Source organism: Cyprinus carpio, chromosome A7, assembly GCF_018340385.1.
Source record: "Cyprinus carpio isolate SPL01 chromosome A7, ASM1834038v1, whole genome shotgun sequence".
Classification (NCBI taxonomy): Eukaryota; Metazoa; Chordata; class Actinopteri; order Cypriniformes; family Cyprinidae; genus Cyprinus; species Cyprinus carpio.
This window is the reverse complement of record NC_056578.1, coordinates 38,161,719-38,178,386: the sequence shown is the minus strand read 5'-3', so window position 1 is coordinate 38,178,386 and position 16,668 is coordinate 38,161,719. Positions and strand designations below refer to the sequence as shown.

The 16,668-nt window shown below is 35.4% G+C and overlaps 1 protein-coding gene across 3 annotated transcripts; it reads left to right on the top strand.

Annotated features, from left to right (window-relative positions):
* Positions 1–229: 229 nt before the first annotated feature.
* On the top strand, positions 230–16,100 carry LOC109109664 (zinc finger protein 143-like). 3 transcript variants are annotated; one of them, XM_042761079.1, is made up of 16 exons: positions 230–382; positions 2,793–2,895; positions 3,478–3,564; positions 4,514–4,597; positions 4,731–4,859; positions 4,971–5,164; positions 5,327–5,398; positions 5,485–5,598; positions 5,709–5,784; positions 6,096–6,221; positions 6,429–6,608; positions 6,843–7,070; positions 7,160–7,293; positions 8,085–8,216; positions 8,449–8,559; positions 15,829–16,100. In XM_042761079.1, exons 2-16 carry the CDS (start codon positions 2,799–2,801, stop codon positions 15,910–15,912), a joined length of 1,848 nt encoding a protein of 615 aa, XP_042617013.1. In that variant the 5' UTR covers positions 230–382; positions 2,793–2,798; the 3' UTR covers positions 15,913–16,100. The 3 variants fall into 3 exon arrangements, with proteins under 3 accessions (XP_042617013.1, XP_042617012.1, XP_042617014.1); XM_042761078.1 differs by having other exon boundaries at positions 4,962–5,164; XM_042761080.1 differs by lacking the exon at positions 3,478–3,564 and having other exon boundaries at positions 4,962–5,164.
* The last annotated feature ends 568 nt before the right edge of the window (positions 16,101–16,668 follow it).

The window sequence follows — 16,668 nt, the reverse complement described above, 5'->3', positions numbered from 1 at the left end:
CAAAAACTTTTATTTTGGATGTGATTAATCGTGATAATCATTTGACAGCCCTAATTTTATATTTTTTTGAATGGGCTAACATTTGGAAGGGTTTTTTTTACACTGAAAATTTGATCTTAAAAAAAAAAAGCATTTTTTTTTTTTTTTTTTTTTTTTTTTTTTTTGTGAAACAGTTTAGTGTTTATTACTCCTGAACAGCAGGGGGAAGAATAGACTTCTTCACTGCAAATCTAACATTAAAACCAGAGAATAAAAATACCGATTCAAAACACACCACTGTTTTGTTTGGCGATGTTAGGGACCTTCACATAGCCTATGGAAATATTATAGATGCAATTTGATCCATTGCGCTGTTTCTGGTAGATTAGGGCTCTTCAGAGAGGTGAGTGTTTGAAATATTTAACACATATCCTATTAATGTAGTAGATCAGACGGTTTCCAGTACATTGCATCTACGTTACTGAAAACCAGTGGCAGTAAACATCGTTACTAAAAGCGACCGGCTGTTGTCTAATCTTCTCGGCATTTTGTTAACATCTGATTCTAGATTCGCGGCAGGCTCACCGCATGTGTCTGCCCTGAGTTCACATCTCATAATCTCGTGCGTTAAAACATGCTTAGGGAAGACCCTGACAGCACTCATTAAGTTACAAATGATAGAAGCGACAGGAATCGTGAAGAAACACTTCCGTACACGAGCAGCAGCAGCCCGAGGTGACTGCAGAAACTGTAAAACTCTGTTTGAAGATTTGAAGGACAAAAGCTTTCTTGAGATTAGGAAGTAAAACTTCACGTCTGATTAAGTGTGTTTTCTGATCATTTTAAGTTAAGTTTCTCTTTTAGCGTCTCCCTTAGGAGAAATTTGTCTCGGGCTCCTAAGACAATGATCATGATCATCTGAATCCTTACAAAGCCTATAACAGCCTTTGATACTGTGGACCATGACATTATTAAATAGGCTTAGATGGGTAGGACTGTCAGAAATTGCTATTTTATGGTTCATTCCTTATTTAAAGGGTAGAACCCAGTATGTAGAGATGGAAGGTGTTCAGTCAGATCCTTTGGAAGTTGTTAAGGGAGTTCCACAAGGATCTGTGTTGGGGCCGTTATTATTCAGTAGACATGTATATATAAACTGCCTTGATTTTAATATTGATAATGCAAGGTTCCATTTTTATGCAGATGATAGTATCATTTATTGCTCATCCCCCTCTAAGCAACAATCTGTGGCTTCTTTACATACTTCCTTAAATACTAGATATAAACAAAAAAAAAAATAATAATAAAAATTAATATTAAAAATAAAAAAATAATAATAATAATAAAAAAATTATATTTTCAAATTCTAAAACTTCTCTGGACTTCTCAGGGGAGCCAAATAACTACAGTGTCAGAGTACAAATACTTGGGTATTATTATCCATAACACTACATTTTGGTTCACATATTAAGTATTTAAGGGGAAAAAAATTAAAGAAAAAGTTAGTTTTTTTTTACTTTAGAAATAAGCTAAGTTGTGTTTTTCATTCAGTGTGAGAAAGAAAGGAAATGTGTCCGCTATTTTTCTGCTGGTTCTCGATTATAGGGATGTATTTATCAGCATGCCCCCTACCTTCTCGCCTCCTTGGATGCTTTGTAAAAACTTTTTTTTTTTTTTTTGTATTATTAATATTTCAAGATGAAACATTTAGTGGACTGTAGTAATTTAGGTTAACTTGATTATCCATCTTTTTAGCAAATTCATTAGACTTTTTTTTTTAGGTCGTTGATTTGTTCATTTCTCTCTCATCATTGTATTGCTTTGCATTATATGTTAATTAAAACTACAGAGCTTTGATCATAAAATTTTAAATATCATTATCTTTCTAAGACATATTATTAGGAGATATACAAGTCATATACATTGGCACCAATTTGCATATTTTTGCTCAGATCATATAAATAAAATTCACAAAAATTCACGAACTTTTTTTAAACAATCAAAGCCATAAAACACACTACCATATCTCACACAAAATTAACCACAAAAGCCTATATCATACTTTATTAGCCATAAAAGCCTTATGTATCATGAAACATCACAAAAACATAAAACACATTTGCAGACTTTATATTTAGAGTTTCTTTTAGAGTTTTGCTTAAAACATTTAATAAACTGTTCCATTTAAAAAATAAAATAAATAAAATCAGAAATTTTTTATATGTCAGATATTACAGGGTTAATACGATAAATAACATCTTCGTAAGTGATTCATCTACATAAATAGGACAAATAAGTACAAGTAACATGAAATAGCATGATGGGCCAGATAAGAAGGAGCAATGTGTTTAATTCCCATGTTGACATTTGTAATATTAGAATTATTATAATACTGTATATTTTACATTTAAACTGAAAATAATTAAAAAATTAAGGCAAATTAATACAATTTTAGAATTAATTAACCCAAAATAATACAACATTACAACTGAGGCCAATTTAAAATGCACATTACAACTGAGGGGAATTAAAAAAGAGAGATACAAATGACACTGTTTTGTAGAATGACATTTAGCAGCTGCCAGCATTCAGTGCTATCTGCTTTCTGAACCTCTACGGAAAGTGTAGCACTATATTCATTTTTATACCATGTTTTTGTGGACAAATTTGTGGAGTTCAAGAATCTTTTATAACCATGTTCCATCAATAATATATATACATTCTGAGACCACAGTTCCATCATTTTTTATTCTGGCTCAGATAAATCAGTCAGCAGATTTCCAGCATGAGGGCTAACCTTTGATTTCTCCAAGGTTATAATGCTGCTGGCTCAGATAAATCAGTCAGCAGATTTCCAGCATGAGGGAGATGCTCAGGAAGTCACGCTCTGCTTAACCGAGACTGTGGGGATTGCAGGTCAGAGCTGCACAATTTCTAAACAGTTTCTTTTCAAAGTTGGCATTTTATTAAAGGGAAGGATGTGCATACACTGCCATTCAAAAGTTTGAGGTCAGCAAGTTACTTTTTAAAGAAATTAATACTTTTATTCAGGGTGCATAAAATTGATTACAAGTGACAGTATACTTTTACATTTTATATATATTTATATATATATATATATATATATATATATATATATATATATATATATATATATATATATATATATATATATAATCATTATTATTTTTAAATAATAAGAAATGTTTCTTGAGCACCAAATAAGAATATTAGAATGATTCCTGAAAGACCATGTGAAAGTGAAGACTGAAAATTCAGCTTTGCCATCACAGGAGTAAATTACATCATAACATATATTTAAAATAGAAAACAGTTATTTGGAACTATAATAATTTTTCACAGTTTTGATATTTTTACTGTATTTTTATCAAGTAAACGCAGCTTTGGTGAGCAGAAGAGATATTTAAATGGTAGCGTATGCTTTATTACAGTTATCATGATCTGTGCCTCTCTCTAATTGTGGTGTTAATGATTCAGATTGTGATCAGGGCATGGACACGGTCAGTCTGCAGGCTGTGACTTTAGCAGATGGGTCCACTGCATATATACCTCACAACACTCAAGGTGTGTCTGTTACTGTGCCTCCAGAAACATTGCTCATCCGAGACTCTTTTGAGATTTAAAACTCAGCATCACCTTCTAAAGGAAATAAATAAACATATTGAATAGCAAAGTTGTTGGTTAGCTCATTTTTAGTCATATTTGAGCACATTCTTTCTAGAATTTCTGTAAAATATTCGCATTTACAATAACAGTGATGTGTTCTCTGGGATTCAAACCCATGACATTGTCAACTAGTTCAGGTACAGGATCTCAAAATGATTTGTTTATTAGTTTAATTTTTTTGTTTATTATTTTAATATATTTTTATTATTATAATATATTTATGGAAGGCTGGTTTCCACCATGGAATAAAAAAAGGTTTTTGCGATATTTTATCTATCAATTCAGACTTTTTCAGATTTGTGAGTTATAAACTTGCAATTCTGAGATGAAAAGTCGGAGTTGTGAGATATAAACTTGCAACTGTGTGAAAAACATCAGAAATGTGAGGAAAAAGTAGCCTTTTTATGGTAAAAAAAAAATCCAAAACAATTGTGAGATGTAAACTCAGAATTCTGAGGAAAAAATGTCAGAATTGTGAGAAATAATCTGAGATTATATCATGCAGTTTTTTTATTTATTTATTTATTACATTGCAAGAAACAAACTGAGCTATGAACCCAGAATTGTGAGATTCTGGGGAAAAAAATGCAAATACTATATATATATTTTTTTTATATTTCATGGTGGAAATGGGCTTTCATATCTGTTAGCCAAACATAACAAGACAGCTAAGATAATTAAAACATTTATTGAAAATGATCATGAAGTGTCTATAATCTTTAACTCCTGTATTTCTTTATTGATTTTTTTTTTTAAATAATCAGAAACAAATAATAATAATAAAATGGAAGTATTTATTTTTTTTAAACACAGTTGACATTAACTGAGTGCTGGTTGTTTTCCCCAGACAGCAATATAGTTGAAGGACAGGTGATCCAGTTAGAAGATGGGTCTTCTGCTTATGTGCAACACATTGCTGTTCCAAAAGCAGGTATTTTTACGTTTTATGTAGCAAATCTTCATGTTAGATTCACCAGACGCGATCTACTTTATTATTATTATTATTATTATTATGAACAGGCTTATGATGTTAATTTTTTTGTATGTTTTTATATTCACACTAGATGAGTCAAATAACTGGACGGGCTCATCTGTGTGTGATGTTGTTGGTAATGAGAGCTTAAGACTGGAGGATGCTCAGACAGTGCAGCTGGAGGATGGAACTACTGCTTACATCCACCACACTGGGAAAGGTTTTTCATTTCTTCTGTTTTCACTATGCAGCAAGATATTAAATGGGATATGGATGAACATGTTTTTTAATTGGTTTATGGCCTGTCTTTATATCAATATTGCATTGGCAGATACATATGAACCCAATACCCTGCAGGCGGTGCAGTTAGAGGACGGCTCTACCGCTTACATTCATCATGCTGTTCAGATGTCACAACCAAACACCATTCTAGCCATCCAGACGAATGGCACAGTAGCAGATCTGCACACAGATGCAGCCATTGACCAAGAAACAATCAATGCTTTGGAGCAGTACACAACCAAGGTTAATGCAATTCAAAATACATTTGCATTGATTTTGCGGGCGATATTAAATTAGGGAGCATTGTTAAATATCATATATTGTACATTATTTTTTGCACAATCAGTCTCACTTGCTCGCTTAAAAAATAAATATGTAAAGTGTAATTATAATTAATTCCTGCAGATTGAAGAAATTGACTCTTACGCAGACTCTGAGCTGATCACCAGTGATCCTCACAGTGTTGTGGAGATGCAGGTGAGAAAATCATTTCCCATGCAACATAAAAATGTCATTAGACAAACTCGGAGTTGCTCAAAAATGTTTATCCTTCCTCTTTTTAGATCGTTCTTCAGGGTCAAGGAATTCGTCGTAATGCGCAGCAGCCGGGAGAGAAATGTTTTCGGTGTAATTATGACGGATGTGGAAAGCTTTACACCACTGCAAATCATCTTAAGGTTATTATGGCTTGTATATTTGTGCTTGTAAATAAAAGCAGGATGGCATTACAAATGCAATGCGTTATGTTTTATGTGAGATGTTCACTTTTTTTTTTCCTTTTTTTCAGGTACATGAAAGAGTGCATACTGGTGACAAGCCATACTGTTGTGACTTACCCGGCTGTGGAAAAAGGTTTGCAACAGGTAACAAAAACACTTGCATTACATTGATTAAAAGTGACAGTACAGACATTTATAATTTTTATTTCAAGTAAATGCTGTTCTTTCTCTGTTAAAAAAAAAAAAGAGTATCACAGTTTCCCCAAAAATATGAAGCAGCACAACTGTTTTCAACATTAATAATAATAATAAATGTTTCTTGAGCAGCAAGTCAGCATGTTAAAAGGATTTTTTTATGTATCATATGACACTGAAGACTGCTGAAAATTCAGCTTTGCCATCACAGAAATAAATTACATTTTGAAATGCTTTAAAGTGCTTTCATTTTCTTCTAGGTTATGGTTTGAAAAGTCACATCAGGACGCACACTGGAGAAAAACCTTACCGCTGTCAGGAGATGGACTGTAAGAAATCTTTCAAGACCTCAGGGGACCTTCAAAAGCACACCAGAATTCACACGGGTACATTTCTTCAGATTTCTGAATCTGAATCTGAATCATTTCATGCAAATATGAATCGCACTGTACTGTGTTAAACTATCACAAAAGGATGCATGCATAAGAATTTGAAAAGCTTTTCATTTGAAAGGTTTGTCATATTAACTGCCCTTTTACCAATATACTTTAGTGGACTCCTTCCACTGCTTTATTTGTTCTCTGTTCTTTTAGGAGAGAAACCGTTTCTATGTCCATTCCCGGGCTGTGGACGATCCTTTACTACCTCAAACATCTGTAAGGTGCACGTCCGCACACACACAGGAGAGAAACCGTATCACTGCACAGAGCCAGGCTGCAATCGGGCCTTTGCCAGCGCAACAAATTACAAGAACCACATACGGATCCATACAGGTGTGTATGCTCCTCTTTAGCCTTAAAGGGATAGTTCACCCAGAAATTACAGTTGTTAACAATTAAACTCCTATGGATTTGAAAAGACATGTGGGGAAGTATATAATGACAGAATTTCCGTTTTGGCTGAACTACTTATTTGAATTCTTTCATTATAATTTTTTTATCTAACCTAAATGTAACCCTGAATGTAACTCTGTGAAATATCTAAACCAGTGTCTTTATTGCATGCAGGAGAGAGGCCGTATGTTTGCACAGTTCCTGGTTGTGACAAGCGATTCACTGAGTACTCAAGTCTATACAAACATAATGTAGTGCACACTCCCTGCAAACCCTACAAGTGCAACCACTGTGGAAAGATGTACAAGCAGATTTCCACACTAGTCATTCACAAACGTACAGCGCACAATGACTCTGAGCCTATAGAGGAGGAGTCAGAGGGCTACTTTGAACCCCCTTCAGGTTGGTTTTGAAAAATAGCTTCATCATGGATACAAGATTAGTTTTTGATAATAATTTATGAGCGGAACTGGGCTGTGTTTTGTATTCAGAGGCTATAGATGACCCCTCCCTGACTGTAAGCCCTGTGAAATGTGAGGACACTTGTCCAGAGATGGATTCGGAAATCTCTGATGTCACGGAGCAACAGCATGTAACGCTCATCACGCAAGATGGAGCATCACAGGTTTGCATCAGGGTTATTATACAAAAAAAAAAAAATCTGAAATTTCAAGTTAATTTCACAATTGCTGAGAAATAAGAATAAGTAACACATTGAATTAAACAAGAAATTTTGAAGTAGAAAGACTGAAATATAATTTTCCAATAATCCTTGTTTTATTTACAAATTAAGGATTTTTTTTTTTTTTACAATGTAGTATTTTCTTATAAAACATGTTCCAGTTATCTTTGTTTTATATACAACTTTGATTTTTTTTTAACAGTGTAGTAATTAAAACTAAAACCATAAAAAAAATTCAAAAAAATGTAAACTGAATTAGAATAAAATATCTAAAAAAAAAAGCTTAAACATATTCCCCCCCCAGCTATTTGCCAAGGAATCATTTCAAATAATAATAAACAAAAATATTATACATGTAAAAAAAAAAACACTAATAAAAAAGACAAAGCAGCAAAGTTTCTTAAAATGTAACTAAAATTAAAGTGAGAGCAGAATATATCAGATAAAACCTAATTCAAAATTTAAACAAAAACATTATATTGATATATAGATTTGAATCTACAGTTTTTCAGAGGATTGCATGTTCATTTATTAAAAGGTTTTTTGATTATGCTTCAAGGGTTTGACAGACTCCAGACTTCAGTTGATTCTTCAGACCCTGCCCTATAACCAAAATTTCATGATGTTGTACAGTGCTTTAAGTTTATATATGTGCTGCCAGAGTCTTCTACAGCAAAACCTGGAAGCTTATCATAATAGTTGTGCTGAATGGGAAATTCTGTGATTTCTGACAGGCTATTGGAAGTGTAATCACAATGTTAACACAAGATGGCAGTGTGATCACCATCCCACCCACTGAGTCTTTGCTATCATCAGCTGAGGCTCATTCAGTGACTGTGGTCTCAGAGGACGGCACTGAAGGACAGGTGTGTAGGCCTTTGGCTATTGGGAATTTGAGAAGCAAACAAATGTATTTATGTTTGTGTTTGACTTCAGCGTCACCATCACTCATTTTCTGACAACTCTTTCAGCCATTATTTAAAAAAACAATTTCTCTCAACCTCTGTTGGCCATTTGTTAGCAACTGCCTTTTACAACAGTCTATAAACTGGTCATATGAACTGTATTTATGTTTTTGTTTTTTCTTGTTTTCTCCAGATGACTGCTATGATGCCAGAATTTACATCTTCCAGGAACATACAGGATGAGTTTTCAGCGCATCCAATTACACTTCTGGCTACTTCTAATGGCACACAGATTGCTGTTCAGGTATAGTTCACTTTGGCCCTGATCACACCGAATGCGTTTTTTTAGGTCTGAAAACCTGTGAAATATCTAAACCAGTGTATATATAAGGATATACTGTTGAACCTCTTTTTCAAAAACAATATATAAAGTGAATTTACTGTGGTGAATATGAAATTTAGCAAGAAGTAATAATAGGTTAATAATAAAATATTAATTCATTTTGTCTTTTAGTATATTAAAGAAGCCAAACAGTACATCCTTAAAAAGCAGAGAGAAACCCTGGAGCACACTGCAATTGATTAGAGAATTCAATACAAAAAAGAACATTAGAGAATTCAATACAAAATAGCTGTGTGTGAGGACAATCCCAAAAGATATGCATATCAGTTTCATTAGGCTCTCCACAAAAAGAACAGCTTGTATCTATATCTGACTTAAACCTTTTTAAAAACATTTTAGCTGGGTAAATTCTCTAACCTTGTCAAAGGCAGAGTCCATACTTTTTTCCAATCAGTATGGTCAACCACATTCTTCCAATAAGACATCATATATGGAGTTGTTCTTTTTGAAAAAGTGATCTAATCTTATAGTTACGTGATGAAGGATGTGACAAAAAGCATAATTTTCCTACTGGGATTTCAAATGGGTCTAGAGAAATAGATAAAGTGCTGGTTGATCTAACAGAGTCCCTTAAAAGCATAACAGCTCCTTTAGGAATAGCGTCCATGACAATGGAGAATTCTTTGGGAGTTACTGGAAAATTACATTTACGTAAGAATTCTTCATAACTTAAAATAAGACCTTCTGAGTTAAATAACTGGGAAGCAGTCAAAATGTTTTTTCAAACCAGTTACTAAAAAACAAAGAACTATCCCTTTAAGAGAAATGAACGATATTGACATTAGCCCGATTCGGACGGTAATTGTTTCTCATGTGGACATCCGTAAATGTAAATTTACATACTGTATCACCTCAGTAATAAAACTCATGGATTCAGATGGAGATCTGTTCACAGAGGAGGATTGAGTTCTGTGATCCTACGAACCTGGAAACGCGCATTTCGAATGTTTGCGTGCTTTTCTTCTCTTTCTGCTCCCATTCGCTGTGAGCAGTTATGAAGTATTGTTCTTTTAAATACTTTTCAGCATTTCAGAAATAAATGTATGCAAATTACACTGAAGTACAACAGTTAACGTACCTTACAGTGTTCGGGATTCGGATGGCAATTAAATTACCACACGACCTCGGTGTTTGTCAAAAAACAGTAGGTAATTTGGCCAGAGATTTTTATGGGGGTGGTGAGAGAAAAACACCAACATCCTGGATTCGGACGGAAATTAAATCACAGACTACCCCTTGTAAATGGTGAAAATCACTTACGTCCCCCTGAGAAACAATTACCGTCCGAATAGGGCTATTGATAAACAAACAGCAATGAACAGCTGTTAACACGATTCAAAACAAAGGCAAAAAGTCAAAACTGACTGATAGATGAGAAGAAAGCTGAGATGAACAGAGCTTAACTGACCAATTTAAATGATAAATTTTAAGGTCCAGCTGTAATACGACAATAGCTCAAATGCCATAGTGACAGTTAACAGTCACCATCTTAGAAAATAGTACATGATCCTCATGATGAAACTCACAAAGTAATCTCCACACCTTCAATAAACGCACGCGCTCCGATGTAATATGCCATTTTTCCAGCAGCCCTCGTCTCTCTCACTCTCAGCCACAACCTCTTCCGTCTCTCTCAGATCCTCTGTGAAACGTAGGTTGTTGTCTTTGAGAAACTGGGACTTCTTGGCAGCCTTCCATAAGGCATCGCGGATAACCCGTGAGGAGAATTGCATGACAACTGAGCAAGGTTTTGTGTTGTCTCCTCTCCTCCCTAACCGATGCTTAGTGTCAACAACATCAGTGTACTTGCTCTTGGCCTTGGGATAAGTCTCGCTGCAGATTCGAATGACCTCGGATCTGATATCTTCCTTGAAAGTCTCAGGCACTCCAAACAATCTCAAATTCCACCTGCGAGAGCATCTCTCCAGATCAGAAATGCATGTTTCCCAGGTGCTCGTGAGACGTTCTTGATCATTAAGCCTGGAATCTTTCGCATTCTTTTATTAGATCTTGTACTTCGGCACACACAAAGTCTACCGTTTTCTTCAACCCTTCTATCTTCAGAGCATTGATGCTAATCATTCCTTCAAGTGAGTCAGACCGAGTATTGATCAACGAGGAGAGTGTGGAGTTGATGGCAGAGTTGGCCTGCTCGTTTGTACTTGAAGATTTACCTTTTTTGTGAGCAGGTGGCTTGCTAGGAGTGACAAGGAGTGAAGATACGCAGAGATCTAGCTCATTTACAGCAGGAGAAGCATAATCGTGAACATCCATACCAGTGTTTCCCACAGCCTTACACTCTATTTGTGGCGGCACTCCCCCGCCCCCATAGGATGCAAGTTCATTTTCAAGCCAGCAGGAGGCGCTTTTAAGAGCGGGAGAGATACAGGATTCTCCGGAGATGCTAAAGCAGCGCTGCTGCTTGCCTTACAGCAGGCAAAATGAAATGAAAATGAAATCGAAAATTTTCTAAATACAGTCGGTTTCCTTCTGAAAATACAGTGATATAAAAACACCCGCATCGGTTTTTGATTTTATACTGCAGTGCTCATGTTTATTCAATGACAAAGGCTGATTGGAAAATCTATTTGTGGCGTTCAGTTTTTGTGTCCAAATAAATCAATGTGTGGGAAACCCTGCATACTGATGTCGACAATGTCTGATGGCTCTTAAATGAATTGTATGTCTGAAATCTGATCTAGTAAATGTAACAAAATAATACGTTGATACAGATTCTGTATAGAATCTTTCTAACTCTGTAAAGTTTGGTCAGGAACTCTGAAAACTTTGTCTTAACAAGGCACCATCTTGGACCTACACCGCCCTCTGAGGCTGAGACTACCAAAAGTTTCTCCTCAATCATTGCAGTTTCCATGGGATAGGAAGGTCCTTGTATGCAGATGATGGGGCGCTATGGAAAAGAGGGCGCAATGTGGGCCATGTGGAGAAGTGTATGCAGAATGCTGTTCTAAAAGTAGAGAATTGGGCTAATGAATGGAGTTTCTGTTACTCTGTAGCAAAAACTCAGGTGATCTGTTTTACTAACAGGAAAATTGGACTGCCGATGAGGAGGCACAGAATATGGGAATTAGTGACATCAGTATTGCCCCTTCTGTGGCAACTTCAGCAATTTCTCCTTGGCTTTTCTCTATGCCTGTAGTTGATGTTCAGTTATATGAAGAAAAACATAACAAGGAAAGAAATATGTTAACAAATATAGCAGTGCAGCAATACATTAAACAAACTTATTATAGCATATTGCAAATATACACGGATGGCTCTAAAGATCCTGACTTTGGAATAACAGCAGCAGCAGTCTACATACCCCAATTCAAAGTCAAAATTTCAAAAAGCATTTCAGATCATATATCTGTTTTTACTACAGAGACAATAACAATATTCATAGCTCTTCAGTGGATAAAAGAAGTACAGCCAATAAGATCAGTAATTTGTACAGACTCCCTTTCAATTTTAAATTGCTTGCTAAGTGGAATTTCAACAGCAAGGCAAGATATGATTTTTGATGTGATGCAGAGTCTATTTAGAATAAGAACATCTGGTCTTATGGTAAATTTTCTGTGGGTACCATCACATATGGGTGTGGGAGGAAATGAGGAGCCACACCATCTGGCTAAACAGGCTCTGAAACATGCACAAATTGACATGAAAGTGTCAATGAGTAAAGCAGAAGTAAAAGGGTTAATTGCAAATGAAATAAGAAAGAAATGGCAGAAGGAGTGGGATAGTGGAACAAAAGGTAGGCACTTTCATCATATTCAAGAGAAAGTAGGTCCAGAAAGAAGAAAGTTTGGCAACAGGAAAGAAGACGTTTTAATGTCAAGAATGCGTATTGGGCATTGTTCGTTAAATCAGTATCTGTATAGAATGGGGAAGCATGAAACTGTGACAAATGTGGTCATGCAGAATCAGTAGAACATGTACTTAGAGAGTGTGATGCGTATAAAGGAGCAAGATTTAAACTAATTCAAGGTTTAAGATCGTTCAGAATAAATAATTTGTCACTTTAGGTTCTGTTAGGAAATGGCCCAAAACAATCAAGAATATTTCATGAATTAATTATTTTCTTAAAAGAAACAAGACTGATAAATAGAATTTAGGATACAGTTGTATTAAATAAAGTGTCATTTTTATTTTTTATGTTTTTAATGTGTATGTGTATATAGTTATTTCTCAAACTTCCAATCATTATGCGCTCCACACTCCTATCCAGTAGGTGGCGGGAATTATATATATAGTATATTTATTTAATTGGCTATAGTTCTCAAACTTCCAATCATTATGCGCTCCACACTCCTATCCAGTAGGTGGCGGGAATGCACCATTTAAGTTGGTTTGCTAACCACCATTAACACCAGAAGAAGAAGAAGAATTGCAGTTTCCGGCCTTTCTAAGCAACGGTAAACTTTATTCACCACAACGGAAGGCCCGCCTCTCCATTCATTCTCATTGGACAATGGAAAAAAACACGAATGACGTCCTGCGCTTTTCCGCTCAAAGAGTTTCTTTCTATCTCAACTTCAGGCGCTCAGAGCACCCCTCCAAAACCGCTAAAACTCGAGGTGCCCTTTCTTCATAAAAATCAAACAAAACTATCTCACTGCCAACAGAAAACAAATAAAAAAAGGCACCTCTCACTGCAGAAAACACGTTCTGTCTGATCGGGGCCTTAAGGGCCATTCACATATCGCGTCTTTTGCACACTCAAATTGGTTATTTCAAATGTAGATGCGTGGCAGGCACGCTCATAATGGAAGTGACCCGGTCCCAACGCGCACGCGGTGCGACGCGCTAATTTTTTCCAGGCGCATCCACGCCGCATCGAAATAAAAACATTTTAACTTTTCAGAATGCCACAAGCGCACTGCGGGTCATGTGAAAAGAACCAAACAATCAGCTTCATTTCGGCAGGGCTGTACAGTGCGACATATATGTCAAACAAGTGTGACATATATGTCATATATACGAAAAAACTGGTCTGTGCGATGAATAAATTTACCACTGAAGCACGCATGCGCTACAGTTTTGCATGTTCATAACACAGCCACTTAATAGTGTGAAGTGATTTTATTGTAATTGTTTGTGTATGTGAGATTGATTATAGTTGGTAGTTAGGGGTGTGCGATATGACGATTTTTGATTGTGGATGAAATATGTAATATAGTGCTCCAGCGCACATTCTGTCAGCTGCAGTTCTGGTGCCCCTCTGTCTCAATATAATCTACAACGCCACATGCATTCACATCAGTGTTAGTTCAGCAGCAGAGTTACTCTCACCCAATACTGCACTTATGCGCAATCACAAAACTACATTATTTCCATCTGCTTTAAAGCAATACCGTTTAAACATTTAATTCACGTGCTGTTCTGCATGCACTTTTCTGAGTGCGTACTCATGAAGCGCGCTCTCACTGAGAGCCTGATTATTGGACTAAATTGTCTTTCACGTCTGATTTATTTTGCGTCTAATACTGTCAAAAACACGCAAGGTTTACATATAAACACAGTTGGTTATGTCTAAAATGAAAGAAAACAATTGAGAGAGAAACGCGTGCAGCTCTTAAAGGGACAGTAGCTACTAAGCACTGGGATAGTTCACCCAAAAAAAAATTAATTTATATCATTGTTAACTCATTCACATTTTATCCCAAACCTGTATTAATTTCTTTCTTGTGCTGAACACAAAAGAAGATATTTTGAAGAATGTGGGTAACCAAACAGTATCTGGTCCACATTGACTTTGACAGTAGGAAAAAAAATACTATGGAAGTCACCGGGGACCAGCAACTGATTGGTTACCCACATTCTTCAAAATAACTTTTATGTTCAACAGACGAAATAAACTAATTCAGGTTTAAAACAACTTGAGTAAATGATGGTATAAAAATGAAATGCTATGACAGAATTAAAAGACAGATGACAGAATTTTTATTTTTGGTGAACTATTCTTTTAATGTTAATAAAACAACAAAACACAGAAAAAAATCACTCACTGCTCTTAACTGATGAACTTATCAGTCAGTTGCTTTAAAAAAAGTATAATTGATGTATATAGTGTTCTAGTTTAATATTATTTCGTTCAACTTCTTGAATATTATTGCTAAATACTGTACCTGAAAAATAAAGCACTGTTTGTTTTATTTCTATATTATGTGTATTTGTAATTTATATCTTTGTTCTTATTTTCTGATAACAAATATAAAATAATGACAAAGATTTTTTTATCTTTGCTCACTTTGGCATATATGTCTGCCATTCTTTTTTTATTTTATATTTTGTTAAGGTCTAAGAGGTGTTATGTCTCTGCACTCTTCCATTTTTTAGCAAATTAAGAAAACTTTGTCTAAAAACAATTTTTGTGACGGTTTGTATTTTTTGTGCTCTGTATGGAGGATCAGTGCCTCTTTAAGTGATGAACTCCATTACTTGTGTTTGTTATCAGACATGATAACAGACGTTTTATACTTGTTAACTTTTTGGCCTGTGCTACAAAACTTTCAACCTCTGTAGCACCAGTACTATGTGGGAAAAAAAGTTAACATACAGCCCTGCATTTCGGCAACGCTTGACGTCACTCCATTCAAAGTAAACGAGAGGCGTTGACGCCGACGCCCCGTGTGAATGGGGCGTGACGCTTTGGTGAAAAATAAGCAGAAAGCGTTGCGCCTATCGTCTTCCACGCCTTTTTAGGCGCGACATGTGAATGGCCCCTTAGGCTGGAATACACCAGTTTTGACCAAATTTCAATGATAGTTGCTGAAATTCGGAGCCAATCTGCTGATTTTGGGCAGTTGGTTTGTTTGTAAATTAGTGTTGTAGTAATTAAACATTTGCTTAGTTTTCACCAAAGCTCTCTCTGTGTTGTTGTAAATGGATACTGCCTCAGAAGCCTGTCTTGAAATCGTTTTCAGGAGGTGCCTTTGTGTGCAAATGCTGCCTACAGAGTCATTGTCTGATGAGACAGCCAGGCAACAAGTCAGCTACTTAAAAGCTGGAATACACTAAACAACTTAAAATCGAAACCTATTTTTAAAATATCTGAGCAAATGTTATGTGGTTTATTCCAGCCTTTAGTCACTCATTTGACCTTTACATGTCTAACTGGGGATATGTGTATAATATTGAACACAGGTGTTGTGTTTTCTCTTGCAGCTCAATGAACAAACTTCACTGGAAGAGGCTCTGAGAATAGCGTCATCATTGCAGGGAAGTGAAACAACAGAAATGAGCAATTAAGTACCTTCGACCTTCAGATGGGACTCAGTATGCAGTGTGACTAGTGACTACATGAACAAATGATGAACTTTTGTAATTACTCTTTCGCCACAATTGTACAGAAGTCCAGCTGTGCACTATGATAGCATTTCTAACAGATTTTGTCAGATATCTGTTTGCATTTTTTAAATAAAGAGAGATGAGAGGGATGTTAAGTGTGTTGTGATGCTTTCCCAGTGTTCTCGCTTGCCTTGAAGCACAAGAAGCTCAGGTCAAGGACAGATCAAGTGCTTCTGACATAAAAGCAACATACAAAATACAAATAATGTTTTCTTTAGTTCAATTTTTAATATAAATTGTAATGCTGATAAAATAAATGCCATTTTCACTAGTGGTCTAAGATGCTTGGATATGTATAGGCTACATGAAGATAAATACTGAACGGTCATTTTCATATTGGTGAGTTGTAAAAGATCGAATGACAAAAAAAGATTGTGTTCAATAAAAAGCCTTCAATAAATATTCATATCAATTTATTTACTATACTATTTACTTGCAGGTATTATTCACAAATTGGCTCATGAAGAAATGGTCTGCATGGTTGAAATTATATTATAGTCAGTCCTCAAGAATGTGAAAAGGAAATCACTGGAAAAACAATGCCATCTCTAGAACTTGTTTGTAAGATGACTTAAGGCCAAAAGACTGTCAAAAGATTCTTAGTACTTGATATCATTTTTGTTTAACTTTATAACTTCCTTCTTGTAATTCTATGAC